Raw genomic sequence first — 15,589 nt, 5'->3', positions numbered from 1 at the left:
ACGACGACACAACACTAAACTACCTTATTATTTAGGTTATCATATATATATATATATAATAAAAAAAAAAAAAAAATATATATATATATATATATATATATATATATATATATACATACATATACATACATATACATACATATACATACATACATATACATATACATATACATATACATATACATATACATATACATATACATATACATATACATATACATATACATATACATATACATATACATATACATATACATATACATATACATATATACATACATATACAATAAATTATAATATGATCTAAAATAGCTTATTTTTACTATCATTATTGTAGTTTTACTTTTCTCAGTGTTGTTTATTACGTTTTATTTTCACCAGAGCACCCAGTATGTCACAATGACAACCCCGGGGTGTACTTTAGACAGAACATTACACTGGAGTGTATTGTCAAGTACAGTGGCAACAAGCCCCCCTCTGTTGACTGGAGGTCAGCTGTTTACCTGTTTGTTTTAAATCGCACATTTTTTTGTTTTTAATACACTTTTTTAAAACCCAGATTTTTTAATGTTGAGCCTGTTTCAATAAAATCTTCCAATGACATGTGTCCAGGTTTGGCAGCCTGAAGCTCAACTCTACCACTGAGGTGGCTGAGAGCTCCAATACCCTGAGGGAGAGGCTGATCATAGAGGCTAATGATGATATCAGGGGGCACATCTACCACTGCCGTGTCTTCTCACCTGGCTTGATCCCCATTGAGTGCCTGGCGTTACCTGCTATACAGGTGTACAGTAAGTTGGTCTGGTTCCTTGAGTGTCTGATATTAGCTGCCATACAGGTGTACTAATATTACCTGCCATACAGGTGTACAGTAAGTTGGTCTGGTTCTATGTGTGTACTGATATTACCTGCTATACAGGTGTACAGTAAGTTGGTCTGGTTCCTTGATTGTCTGATATTAGATGCCATACAGGTGTACTGATATTACCTGCCATATAGGTGTACTGATATTACCTGCCATACAGGTGTACAGTAAGTTGGTCTGGTTCTATGTGTGTACTGATATTACCTGCTATACAGGTGTACAGTAAGTTGATTAGGTTACTTTTTGTCTGGAGTTTTTACCTTTTTTTTAGCTGCCAGGGTTTCTTTCAGGCATCTTATCAGTTTACCACCCCCACAAAAAAATAGAATTTAAATAGAAAATACATGCTTTTACCAGTGTCTGACACCCACCCCCTCGTGGAAAAGTCTGAAAGAAACACTGCTATACACAATATATATATGGGTGTACAGTCAGTTGGTCTGGTTTCTCCATAATTTCATTTTAGACTTATAAATGTTTATAATTCTATTTGAAAATTGACCTGGTCACATCATTAAGTCAATGCATTTATATTGTAGCTAATGCTCATACATTTTAAAAAAAAAATTTTTTATTAACCACTTCATTCATTTATTAGATCATTTGATACTTACTCTCCACTTCGTGTTTTCAAAAGATAAGACATCTATTTTCTTTAATTCCAGGCCAAGCCAAAGTGATGACAGTGAATGTCTTCCCACATACAAAACACAATGATTTCCCCAGAGGGTCTAATGTCTCATTAAAATGTATAGGTACTGGCTATCCAGGTGAGTCACACACATTTACCTGCGGTAGTTTGTTGGTGGCCAGTTTATTTTTTTCTTTTAGGTTCTTTAGAAGATATTCTATCCTCCTATATGTTTGACTGAGATATCCTGCACTTAGATACTTTGTCTTGTCACTCGTTTAAAAGTTGGGAAGTTGGCAGACTAGTTGAACAATTTTGTTGACATTTTCCCATGTCAGATGTTAAAGCATATGACTTCTAACCAGTCTCGAGTTTGAATCTTTGGGCTTGGGTCAGTAGTTTGTTCCTGAGCCAACCAGCCTCAGAAGGGTTCTTGATGCACATTATGGAAAGTAAAGATGACTGGACATTGTGCTGACTATACTGTACTTTTGTATTTTAAGTTCACAGAAACAGATGAACTCTACTTCATCTACAACATGGATCCCCAGGTTCAAAATGGTAAATTTTTTCATATTTGAAAAGTAAAAAAAAAAATTTCCTTACAGCCCCCACATACTCCTGGACGTTCACCCCGGCTGGCTCAGACAGGAAGTTGGAGCGCAAAGAAAAAATCAACTCAATCAACCTGATCAACTTCTCCGAGGAAAATGCCGGGGTGTACGAGTGTCGTGTCACCAACGAAATCATGATCAAGGTCACAGGTGAAAACGAGGAGGGGGGTAAAGTGGAGGTGTTTGAGGATGTGCAAGTGGTCAACATATCTGTCGCAGGTAGGTGACCTACATTGGTGTGACCTTTAGATGTTTGTAACCTGCAATATTTAAAATTCTTTTCCTTTGATCTTAATTGTAAAGTCGGACTGGATTTCCTCCAACACAATCAAGTATTACATTTCAACCATTTATGTCTGCTTTTCTATTTAGATTTGATACCATAGCCTTTGTCTAACCAAGAACAAACTACAAGGCATCAGTTGTTTCATTTTAGTTGTCTCTCCTAGATGGGTTGCTGTCCCCAGCTATCTATCCTTATCTGCCCTGGAGGGGTCGGCGTGGTCGAGTTGGTAAAGCTCATGGTTGCTAAACCGAAAAATCTCGAGTTTGAACCCTCGGGCAGATGAGGCTCGTTAGCTGGGGACAGCCACTCTTCTAGGAGAGACAACTCCAAAATTAAACAACTGCTGCCTTGTAGTTTGTTCTTGGTTGGACAAAGGCTATGGAAGCAAATCCAAAAAAGAAAAGCAGGCTGAAATCGGAGTCAATGGCCTCAATGGCGCATAACCAGTTGACACGTAACGCTTAATTGTGTTAGAGGCGTGGTCGAGTCGGCAAAAAGCTCATGGTTGATAAATTCGAACAAAAGTCTCGAGGTCAAACCCACTGGCAGATAAATCTCGATCCCCTTCAACACTAATAATTAAGAATGAAGAAGAAGAAGAAGATCTGCCCTGGGGTTTGAAATCTGACCTTTTTGGTTTAGCATCCATGCGCTTTACTAACCAGACCATGCCAATCCCTTTTAAAATACTGAGTATGAGTGGCTTTGTTAGGGTATAGAAAGGAGAACGTCATTTAAAGATGTGCTCATTTTATAAACTGTGAAGAAATCTAGGCACTGGATCAAGTTACAGTCTATATCAATAATTAGGATGACGACTAATTAAATACACAACCATGCACACTTTTGAAAAAAAAAATTCAACATTTAAATTTAAGCAAATACATTTTTTTAATGTCCATTTAAATTGCTCTTTATTTTTCCAATTAAAGCTGTCTTCAGCCTCTCTATTGAAAATGTTAAACCTCTAACAACCAGCATGTTATAAATGTACTGAAAACTGTCTTCATCCTTTCTATTTAAAATGTTAACCCTCAAACAACCAAGCATGTTATAAACGTAATGAAAACTTTTCCCTCCGTCAGCTGACATGATTTTTAACGCTGATGGTCCCAACGCTGACTACATCATCAGCAACTCCCACCAGATTGGTCCAGTAGGTCAAGTTGGGCCTCAGATGGCGGACACAAGCATGCGTTGTGAGTAACCTGCCCTTGTTTTCTTTCTACAATTTTATGATTTAAATATGTCCATATGAAAGCATCTATAAATAAAGGTAAAGTTATTAGGTATTAACTTGTCTGAAATTTCTGTTTAAAATTAATTATTTGAAGCATTAAATTAAGCATTAAATTAATAAGTTTATCAATTAGTTTTAAAATATATAAAAATTACTTTTACAACATGAATAGTTAATGTTGATCTAAAAATAAGTTTTAACAAGAACAATTTAAATGCTGCTACATATATTTAAAAAATTAATGTTAATAAACAACTTGCCTTAATTATAATCGACATTATATATATTTCTATTAACAGTTGCAACTATTTTGTTCTAAAAATTGCTTTTCAGCATTTTCTTTTATATGTCACTTGGCTTTTTTTCTTTCTCTTTGTGCAATCAATTTTTTTATTGAAAAAAAATTCTTTGTCAATATCTTCTTTATTGTTTTCTGCCTTGGAAATTTTCTTATCAAATTTTTATATATACTTCACTCCATATTTTATTCTCTTTTATTCTTTTCATGTATAGGCTATAAATTTTTGCCTCATAGAGTTTTAAACTCAGCTTTACCAGCCTTTAAAAAAAAAAAACAGAAAAATAATATCCTACACTCATTCTTCTATTGGCTCATTTTTTTTCTATTGAGGTCAAAGGGAGATTATTTGTTTCTAAACTTTTATTTTTACAAATTTTAAATTCTTAATTCACAATAAAAGTTATATTATGATATTTACTTCATGGTTATTTAAAAATACTACCTGCTTAAGCCTAGTAAATATGGTAAAATCTACATGAATATGCTTACATTTTTAAATACATTTCATTGCTTTTTAAAAAAATTCTTTTTTGGCATGTTTTTTTAAATCTTTAAGTTTGGCATATAGATTAGAATATTTTCATACACACCTTTTAATAGTTTTTTCAATGTTCTTATTAAAGCAATTCCTTTCTTAAAAAAAAGTACCAAAATTTTGTCAGAACAATTTCTGTGGATGTATTTGTTGCTGTATATTTCTATTTTTTTGTGTGCGCATTTCTGGCAATTTTTCTTCACACTATACATTCCTTGAATTTATTTCTTTGGTTTTTTAATCAGCACTGAACTTTTCTGTTTGCTGTTCTTGCACAGTTCTACATCTCTTGTGTTCACTCCTTTAATTCTTAAGTCACGCCACATGTCACAAACCACTATCCCAAGCATAGTTTTCATGTTGTAATTACGCAACAGCGCACCCTTGAGTCTAAAATTAAAAATAACAACTAACATAAACCGGCAACTTCTTGGTGTAATGGCGTCCATGTCTGAAGCTACTGTTTTCTCTCCTATGCTTACAGACTCGCCTTACCGCACCAGATCCAAAACCTCTATCTGTAAGTGTTCTGTCTAGTTATCTCCCCTGCTTTTAAAAAATCTCATTATAGTGTATCAAGTCATATGATGCTCTGTGTTATCTCACCTGTGCAGGTAAATTGCTAAAGGCACCGCATTTACCCAGCTCATCTTTTTATATTTGTATTTAACTTTTATAAACTTTTAAAACAAAACTTATTTATCAATTTTAAAATAAATAGGGAATTATGATTATTATAATGATGAAATATGCAACCCTTAGCAATGTGCCTTCATGGGTCTAGTCTCATGATTCTGCTTAGCTTGTTGTTGTTTTAAATTATGTTGTGACTTTATTTCTTTAACATTTAGAGACTAAATGTTGTGTTGTTTAATGTTTACATAGATGTACGATTTGGTTTTTGATACTCTTCATTGGATAGTTTGTAGATGGCTGATTATATTGCAATTGCTAGGTCACAATAACAAAAACTCTGCAAGTTTATTGTGTTGTCAAAGGATATTTCACATAGGCAATCTCTCCACATTGTAAAAAATCATGGGATAGAATTACAGGACAAATTAATTGAAAACCTAGAACATTTTCTCATTGTTTACAGAAATCTTTGCCCTTCCATACCATTTCTAATATGTAGCTACATAGACTGAATCTTAGCATCCAGATTATTTTCCCTGGTTAGTCTTTTTTAATTAAAAAAGAAATAGGTAAATACAGTTTTCAATTTGTTTAATAGAACAAACAAGATCAACTTTAAAACCCCACAATAAATAACATAATAGAAGGCATAATATCAAAAAGCTTGGTTTAAACTTTTTTTTTACCAAAAAAATCATTTAACACTAAGTCAATCATCATTGTGAATGATAACTTTTTCCCTTCTTTATCATTTTGAATTAAAATAAGTGTGAAGGAGGGTTACACTATTTAAATGAGGCTTACACTATATGACAGAAGGCTTACTTTATTTCAGTGCATACAGACCTGGATCTGTAATCCAAAACAACTCACAATACCAACATTTACACTTACCCTTGAGTTTAATTCAATTCATCCATTGAAATATATAGTTTTCTAATTACTTCATGTTGGCCTACCTAACATTTTGTCACATGCAACTCCATGTAGGCCAGTATAACATTTTGTCACATATTATTCACTACATGTATGCCATTATAAAATGTTGTCACATGTAGGCCAGCACAACATCTTTCACACAATGTACATAAACATAGTTAGCACTGGCTACTGCAGTCTTGACTAGCCAGTTGGTAGCTCAGCTTCCTACATGTGTCTTGTGCTCCAGTGTCTCCATCTCAGTCTGTTGTTTGGTTCAATATTTGTTCATTTGGTAGATCAAAGTACAATGAGGCAACCTGTGTACGATAGCTCTGTTTCTTTTAAAACCTTTATTATTGGGTTAAGTGCTTCAATATTTGTCTATTTTGGTAGATCAAAGTACAAGGAGGCAATGTGTATGATATATATTTTTCTTTTAAAACCATTATGATGGGGTATGGTGCTCCAATATTTGTTCATTTTGGTAGATCAAACTACAATAAGGTAACCTTTGCATGATGGCTGTTTCTTTTGAAACCAGTATATGGGGTTAGGACTCCATCTCAAGCTGTTGTGTGGTTCATTATTTGTTCATTTTGGTAGATCAAAGTATATTAAGGTAGCTTCTGTGTTTCCCAGCAATACAATATGATAGCTGTTTCTTTTAAACCAGTATGGTGGGGTTAGGTTTAGGGACTTAGATAGCAGTGCCAAGCTAAAATAAATATGGCTATTGACATTGAAGTACCCTTTATTACTGTCCAAAGTAATTGGTTTTAGTTAAGGATTTGAACTCAGTGAATCCGGTATTGTTAAATTTAAATGTAGAATGTATTTGAAGGTCTTAGTGCTGATGCTAATCTAGTCCTAAGATATGCATGCTTCTATTTTCATATTGCAGCTTTGAGTAATTCAGATGTCACCCAAAACTAGCAATTTATTTTAGGATTATTTAAGGGTCTGTTTTAGTACGTATTTAAGTATTAATGTTCAGCCTATGGAGCATCTTTTGAGCAGGTCTTCATTTCTAATTAGTACCAAATTTGCAGTAGCTCAATGAAGTTTTACCTTTTCCATGCCAAAAATATTCCTTTCAACGTTCATTGTAAATTTCTTTTTTTTTTTAACATCTAAACCCATTTTTACATTGACTGTTTATGTTGAAGATGTACTAAATAGTTTGAATGAGATGCTTGTCTAACTATGGTTTGTTTTTCCCAGTTTCACCCTATGCCATTGGTGCTGTGATCAGTGATTGTCTAACTATGATTTGTTTTTCCCAGTTTCACCCTATGCCATTGGTGCTGTGATCAGTGCTGGTCTGGCTGTGCTGCTGATCATTGTCTTTGTCTTCATGGCCATGAGAATGAAGGTAGGAGTTATCTCCCTGTTTGGTAGGAGTTATTTCCCTGTTTGTTTAGCCAGTATTAGTCAGTGATTTTTCAGCATTTGGTTAGTCAGTCAATCAATATTTTGTGAGTTGTACCATTACTTACCACATTGTACAAGAATGACTGTTGTTTTACACTCTATATTTATGTTTATAGTTTAACTGTGTTTACAAATTCTCCTTCCTCCATAAGAAAACAAATTGTATGTGTTGTGTTTATTGTGCTGAATTTAATGTATCATTAAGTGTGACTTAACTTTTAAACTATGAATGAACCCAGTTAAAGTTTCAATGAAATATTTACATTGAGATATGTATGAAATGTTTCTTTACAGTGGTGTATATGAGGTTCATAAATTTTATATTGATTTAAGACTTAGAGCAAATACATAAACATTTTTTTAAAACGAATAATTTATATTGAGCCTATACATTGAATTTTGCGTATAAAATTTCACCATATCAACAAAATGTACACAGGCCCTAAAAGTAAACCTATAGATAAATTTTTGTCTATGTCAATTTTTCTGTTTAAAAGTAAGGCTTTCAGTAAATATCATTGTCAAGTTTTTCCAAATGGGCGAATAAAATTGTGTATATCTTGCCTTTTATGTATGTATAACTACACTAAATAATATTTGTGTAAAGTTTTCTATAAAATTATTTCTATAAAAATAAATTATACGATAAATAAAAAAATTATTAAATTTTTCTATCAAATAAAATAATATTTTTTTATGTATAACTACACATACTTACTTTGTAAAATTTTCTATGTATAGCTAATTTATTAATGTTATTTGTTTGTGTCGTTACAGAAGAGGGAGAAGAGGATGAGGGAAAAAATAGCCCGCGCTCACGACGAGAATCTGGATGATCAAGAGGTGGAGTTACTGGATGAGAGTACACAACCAAATACAGAATATTTAGTATGTGGTGATCATGCTGGTGCTAGTGGTGATGGTGCTTTAGTTTTGAACACACAAAAAATGGTTCTCCATGGGAGACTTGCTTGACTAACACTCTAGTCTAACATTTTGTTTTGCGGCTTCACTTGCAAGAAGCTTCTCACTGAAGAGATTAGTTTTATCTCTGTTTGTTTTTTAGTAGGATTACTTCGGTAATTGCTATAGAAGGTTTATATGTATATTTTTTACTGTAAACCTTTGATTGTTGAAGTATTAAAAAAAAAGAGATGGAATATCTCGAGGCTAGACGAATCACCAGCACAATTTTATTTTGATTTTATTTTGTAGTGACCAGTCGTCCCCCCTTTTTAAAGAGTTGGAATTTGAGCTATTTATAGATGTAATACAAGTGTGTATTCTCACTCAAGTTCTTCTGTGGTCTTATTGAATTTTACAGAAACATAACATTCACATTTTTATTTAATTTGTATTAACGTTTTTTATTTTTATTCTCTCTAGCTGTTCATTTTAAAATGTTTTTTTTAAACCTTGTTTTCACTTAATTGCTTCAATTTAAAACAGTTCAAATTGTTAAGTACACATCTTTAAGAAAGGCTATTTCATATACTGCACTTTTTAATATATTGCTTCATTTATTTTAATTTTCTAATTGAATTGCTAACTGCTTAAGCTGATTAACAAATATAATAACATGCTATTAAATTTGTTAAATATTTTTTGTTTGCTTTTACCATAAGGCTAGATTATATTGATTTCAGCTTTATTTTACATTTTATTTAGATAATGCAAATATTTTAATTTAATTTTTTTTTAAATATAGACAAAGCAAATGTGAAAAATCTTAATTAACAAAGTTTATGAAAAATGTGTATGTTAATATTCTGTTTTTAACGTATTTTTTTTACTGCTGACAGCCTACGGAATACTCCAGGCTGAAGATGAGCTGGGAGATACCACGTAAGGACGTAAGACTCCTGGAGCAGATAGGTCAAGGTGCTTTTGTTCAGGTGTGGAAAGGGCGCATGAGAAGGTCACCTGGCTCCACAGATGTGATGAGAGTCATTATTAAGAAGTTGCAAGGTAAATATGTCCGCACTTTGTTTACCTGACTACCTTTGTGTACCTGGGTTACCTGTATGTACTTGTGTGTACCTGGGTTACCTGTATGAACTTGTGTGTACCTTTGTTACCTGTATATGCTTGTGTGTACCTGTGTTACCTGTATGTACTTGTGTGTACCTGGGTTACCTGTATGTACTTGTGTGTACCTGGGTTACCTGTATGTGCTTGTGTGTACCTGGGTTACCTGTATGTACTTGTGTGTACCTTTGTTACCTGTATATGCTTGTGTGTACCTGTGTTACCTGTATGTACTTGTGTGTACCTGGGTTACCTGTATGTACTTGTGTGTACCTGGGTTACCTGTATGTGCTTGTGTGTACCTGTGTTACCTGTATGTACTTGTGTGTACCTGTGTTACCTGTATGTACTTGTGTGTACCTGGGTTACCTGTATGTGCTTGTGTGTACCTGTGTTACCTGTATGTACTTGTGTGTACCTGGGTTACCTGTATGTACTTGTGTGTACCTTTGTTACCTGTATATGCTTGTGTGTACCTGTGTTACCTGTATGTACTTGTGTGTACCTGGGTTACCTGTATGTACTTGTGTGTACCTTTGTTACCTGTATATGCTTGTGTGTACCTGTGTTACCTGTATGTACTTGTGTGTACCTGGGTTACCTGTATGTACTTGTGTGTACCTTTGTTACCTGTATATGCTTGTGTGTACCTGTGTTACCTGTATGTACTTGTGTGTACCTGTGTTACCTGTATGTACTTGTGTGTACCTGGGTTACCTGTATGTGCTTGTGTGTACCTGTGTTACCTGTATGTACTTGTGTGTACCTGTGTTACCTGTATGTACTTGTGTGTACCTGTGTTACCTGTATGTACTTGTGTGTACCTGTGTTACCTGTATGTGCTTGTGTGTACCTGTGTTACCTGTATGTGCTTGTGTGTACCTGTGTTACCTGTATGTGCTTGTGTGTACCTGGGTTACCTGTATGTACTTGTGTGTACCTGGGTTACCTGTATGTACTTGTGTGTACCTGTGTTACCTGTATGTACTTGTGTGTACCTGGGTTACCTGTATGTACTTGTGTGTACCTGGGTTACCTGTATGTACTTGTGTGTACCTGTGTTATCTGTATGTGCTTGTGTGTACCTGGGTTACCTGTATGTACTTGTGTGTACCTGGGTTACCTGTATGTGCTTGTGTGTACCTGGGTTACCTGTATGTACTTGTGTGTACCTGTGTTACCTGTATGTACTTGTGTGTACCTGGGTTACCTGTATGTACTTGTGTGTACCTGGGTTACCTGTATGTACTTGTGTGTACCTTTGTTACCTGTATATGCTTGTGTGTACCTGGGTTACCTGTATGTGCTTGTGTGTACCTGTGTTACCTGTATGTGCTTGTGTGTACCTGGGTTACCTGTATGTACTTGTGTGTACCTTTGTTACCTGTATATGCTTGTGTGTACCTGGGTTACCTGTATGTACTTGTGTGTACCTGGGTTACCTGTATGTACTTGTGTGTACCTGTGTTACCTGTATGTGCTTGTGTGTACCTGTGTTACCTGTATGTGCTTGTGTGTACCTGGGTTACCTGTATGTACTTGTGTTACCTTTGTTACCTGTATATGCTTGTGTGTACCTGTGTTTTCCTTACTCCCTGTGATTAACCATAATTACATGGACATACCTTTGTGTACATGTAAAAAAAGTAAAGTTTCCCTTTCAAACCTGACGGTCTATGGGGCAAGTGAAGTAGAGTAGTGTGGTCAGCACTATGCCCAGCCGCCTTCACTTTCCCTAACGTGAGTTAGGTACCCATCAGAGTTGGGTGGACTCAGGGACGGTCTACTGACTTGAACCCAGATTCGAACTCGAGACTTACGGGTTAGCAGCCCAACTCTCTACCGCTAGACCACTCCGTCCCATTTGTGTACATGTAAGTACTTTGATTTACCACTGTGTACTTCTTGATACCTTTGCATGGTTGTAGCTACCTGAGGGTATATGAGTTGGTACCTGTGTGTGCTTGTGTGTACTGATATGTATCTGTGAGTATTTTATGTACCTGTGTGTATTTTATGTGTCTGTGTGTATTTTATGTACCTGTGAGTATTTTATGTACCTGTGTGTATTTTATGTGTCTGTGTGTATTTTATGTACCTGTGAGTATTTTATGTACCTGTGTGTATTTTATGTGTCTGTGTGTATTTTATGTACCTGTGAGTATTTTATGTACCTGTGTGTATTTTATGTGTCTGTGTGTATTTTATGTACCTGTGAGTATTTTATGTACCTGTGTGTATTTTATGTGTCTGTGTGTATTTTATGTACCTGTGTGTATTTTATGTACCTGTGTGTATTTTATGTACCTGTGTGTATTTTATGTACCTGTGTGTATTTTATGTACCTGTGTGTATTTTATGTGTCTGTGTGTATTTTATGTACCTGTGTGTATTTTATGTACCTGTGTGTATTTTATGTACCTGTGTGTATTTTATGTGTCTGTGTGTATTTTATGTACCTGTGTGTATTTTATGTACCTGTGTGTATCTGTAGGTACTTGTGTGTACCTGTAGGTACTTGATTGTACCCGCATGTACCTACACGCACTTGTGTGTACCTGTAAGTGCCTGTGTGTAGAAATAAATGCTGTATAAAATACCCTTAATCCCCTTTCAATCACCTATTCAGGTGAATCAAGTGATAAAGAGAGACACTTCTTCACTGCTGAGCTTGAGGTCCTGAAGATGTTACCAGCCCACGCCAATGTCATCAGGCTAGTAGGGAGCTATACTGCCAATGGTAAGGTCATTCTTATACTCAAGGTCACATACTGCCAATAGTAAGGTCATTCTTATACTCAAGGTCACATACTGCCAATAGTAAGGTCATTCTTATACTCAAGGTCACATACACATCTGATGCTCATGTTCACATACTGCCAATGGTAAGCAGGTCTTGTACATCTGATGCTCATGTTCACATACTGACAATGGTAAGCAGGTCTTGTACATCTGATGCTCATGTTCACATACTGCCAATGGTAAGCAGGTCTGATGATCCTGATTACAGTTCTGTTCCAGTTCATAAACAAAAATGTTCAATACACTTACAGACATGTTGGTTCTGGGTCTAGGACATTACCCCCTATCTATTACCCTCACCAAATTAACATATCTCTATTGGTACCTCTATACAACCAGAGGGTAATGTCCTACTGCAGTTTTTTGGGTTTTAGAGAAGAGGTGATATTACAGGAAGGGGGGTTTTGGGGGAAGCAATGCCCTGCTCCTGTTGGCTCCTATATGTGTGATCTCTCACTCCAACAGAGCCGTGGCTGATGATGATGGAACTGGCCAGCGAGGGGACACTCCAGCAGTTCTTATCTGACCCTTGTATCTGACCCTTGTAGCTGACCCATGTATCTGACCCTTGTATCTGACCCATGTATCTGACCCTTGTATCTGACCCATGTATCTGACTCATGTATCTGACCCATGTACCTGACCCATGTATCTGACCTATGTATCTGACCCATGTATCTGACCCTTGTATCTGACCCTTGTATCTGACCCACAGAGCCGTGGCTGATGATGATGGAACTGGCCAGTGAGGGGACACTCCAGCAGTTCTTACAGCGCCACGGACCAGGTCACCAACAGGTCATGATTGGTAGGGGAGAGAAGCCCAGTGTCACCATGACCAAGAAACAGAACCTGACCTCACAGAAGTTGTTGGCCCTGGCAGCTCAAGTGGCCAGTGGGCTGGACCATCTGGAGAAGTTCAAGGTCACTAGCAATTAAGATCAAATCCTCCTTGTGCTACACAAAAATAATTAACTAGTTTGAAAATTTTGTTTACATTTCAAAATCCTAACATATTCAACTAAAAAGTATGTCTAAAGCCAAAACCATTTATTAAAATAGTTATAAAGTTAAAACTGATTTAATACAGACAGGATAATAGGCATACAGTATTTTATTTTAGATTTTTTTTTCTAATAGTATTGTTTTTAGTATCATTAATAGTAGCAAAAAGAAAATTAGTGTTTAAGAAATCATACTGATATGTATTAAGGTAAAGTTCCCTTTTGACCCTGGCAGTCCACGGGCAGGTAAAGTAGAGTTCATATGTTTCTGTTACCTTGACATATGAAGGTATAGTGTGGTCAGCATGCTGCCGAACAGGCCTTATCTTCCTTAACATAAGTCAGGTACCCATCATAGCTGGGTGGACTCAGGGATCAGCTGCAACTCTAGCCAGGGACCTGAACTCAAGATTTTTGGGTTAGGAGTGGAAAGCTCTAACATTAGACCACATTGTCCTATGTAACTGACAAAGTGTCAATCATAAAATATTTAAAATACTGACACTGACCATGCACTGGTAAATGCTCTACCATTAAACCACACCATCTCTTTTCACCGACTAAGTCTGTATCATAAAATATTAAAAAACTGACACTGACTATACACATTCCAGCTGATCTACTACCGCCTGCGATCCTGTAAGATTCTTGTGGCCAAGGGAGGGATCTGCAAACTGTCAGGATTTGGCTTCCCTAATGAGATGACAGAGAGAAACCTGTATGAATGTGTAAGTTTGGCTTTTCTTTTTACTGAATTACAACTTTATTTCATCTTAACTGATTAGCTGTTGAAACCTGTATGAATGTGTAAGTTTGGCTTTTCTTTTTACTGAATGACAACTTTATTTCATCTTATCTTATTAGCTGTTGAAACCTGTATGAATGTGTAAGTTTGGCTTTTCTTTTTACTGAGTGACTTTATTTTATCTTAACTTATTAGCTGTTGAAACCTGTATGAATGTGTAAGTTTGGCTTTTCTTTTTACTGAATGACAACTTTATTTCATCTTAACTTATTAGCTGTTGAAACCTGTATGAATGTGTAAGTTTGGCTTTTCTTTTTACTGAATGACAACTTTATTTGACAACTTATTAGCTGTTGAAACCTGTATGAATGACACTGATGAATTTTAACTGATTTAGATCCTTGTTTTAAACTGCATTGTTAATTTAAATTGTGCTAGTTAGTTACATTTTTATGTATCCCATTTTTGCATTTTTTACTACAATATTTAGGCTTACTTTTTTGGGACATTTGCTCCAACAACTTTATCCCTGTATTTCACCAACATTACATTTTTCCACCAGAACTTTTCTTGTATGTAACCCACACTACTTTATCCCACCAGAATTCTGTCCCTGTCCGCTGGACCGCCCCAGAGAGCCTACAGAGTAACGTGTACAACACCAAAACAGACACCTGGTCATATGGCATCGTGGCATGGGAGATCCTACACTTTGGTCAGTTGACTTTTTTCTTCCAACTGTCATTTTCATTGCTATATTTTCCTCATTTCTTTATAGTGGGCTAGTACAAAATAAAAGAGAAATATTTCATTATGTTTGTGTTGTGCTGAGAGTGAATAAAATTGTTTGTGTTTGTGTCAGGTACCACGCCCTACCCCACCATGGGACCCCACGAGGTGGTGGAGAGTGTACAGAATGGCTTCAGGATGCCGAAACCCCAGCACTGCAGCTCTGAGTTGTGAGTAACATGTCACACAGTCTCACACATCACACACAATTCTTACACATCACACATCTCACAGTCTCACATTAAATCACACACAACACACAGTGGTATGTGCAACCCAAAATTAAATTCATTACACAAGATCATACACAGCCACATACAGCACTCATAGCACACCGAGTCATGTGCAACATACAAAGTCACATACAAAGTCTCACACATCACACTAAATCACTCACAGCACATATATTTATAATATTTGAGTCATTACAAATAAATAGGCCTTACTTACAATTTATACTGACTTAAAAATTAACACAAATTATAATCACCAAGCGGACACATGCTAGTGGACTGATACAGATTTCCAATATAGCAATAGTGTCAAAAAATAATTCTAGTAAATTCTACACAAATTACCATTAGAAGACTAGTCTTTGTTTACACAGCTACACTTGAAAACATAAGCTACTGTTTTATTAATCAAGCACATTTTATGTGAGTGTGTCAGAACCGCTATAACTTACTTGGGATCTCCTTCAAATGTTATTGTTATTACAGAGCTATTCATTCAAATGTTGAACTTATTAATAGTACCCATAA

The 15,589-nt window shown here is 35.6% G+C and overlaps 1 protein-coding gene across 1 annotated transcript in view; it reads left to right on the top strand.

The window, feature by feature from the left end:
* Positions 1–15,589, top strand: part of LOC131928185 (fibroblast growth factor receptor homolog 1-like) — a 36,805-nt gene that overhangs the window by 20,794 nt on the left and 422 nt on the right. The window contains exons 5-17 of the mRNA XM_059284129.1: positions 382–490; positions 613–791; positions 1,531–1,635; positions 2,105–2,329; positions 3,482–3,595; positions 7,313–7,401; positions 8,238–8,348; positions 9,263–9,428; positions 12,118–12,228; positions 13,006–13,214; positions 13,909–14,022; positions 14,643–14,754; positions 14,902–14,998. Of these exons, the coding sequence (XP_059140112.1) occupies positions 382–490; positions 613–791; positions 1,531–1,635; positions 2,105–2,329; positions 3,482–3,595; positions 7,313–7,401; positions 8,238–8,348; positions 9,263–9,428; positions 12,118–12,228; positions 13,006–13,214; positions 13,909–14,022; positions 14,643–14,754; positions 14,902–14,998 (1,741 nt within the window). The remainder of the gene's footprint in view (positions 1–381; positions 491–612; positions 792–1,530; positions 1,636–2,104; positions 2,330–3,481; positions 3,596–7,312; positions 7,402–8,237; positions 8,349–9,262; positions 9,429–12,117; positions 12,229–13,005; positions 13,215–13,908; positions 14,023–14,642; positions 14,755–14,901; positions 14,999–15,589) is intronic.

Source organism: Physella acuta, unplaced genomic scaffold (genome assembly GCF_028476545.2).
Source record: "Physella acuta isolate Inbredline_101_S28 unplaced genomic scaffold, ASM2847654v3 ptg001472l, whole genome shotgun sequence".
Classification (NCBI taxonomy): Eukaryota; Metazoa; Mollusca; class Gastropoda; family Physidae; genus Physella; species Physella acuta.
Note: the sequence above shows the minus strand (reverse complement) of the source record. Positions and strands in the feature narration are given on the sequence as shown.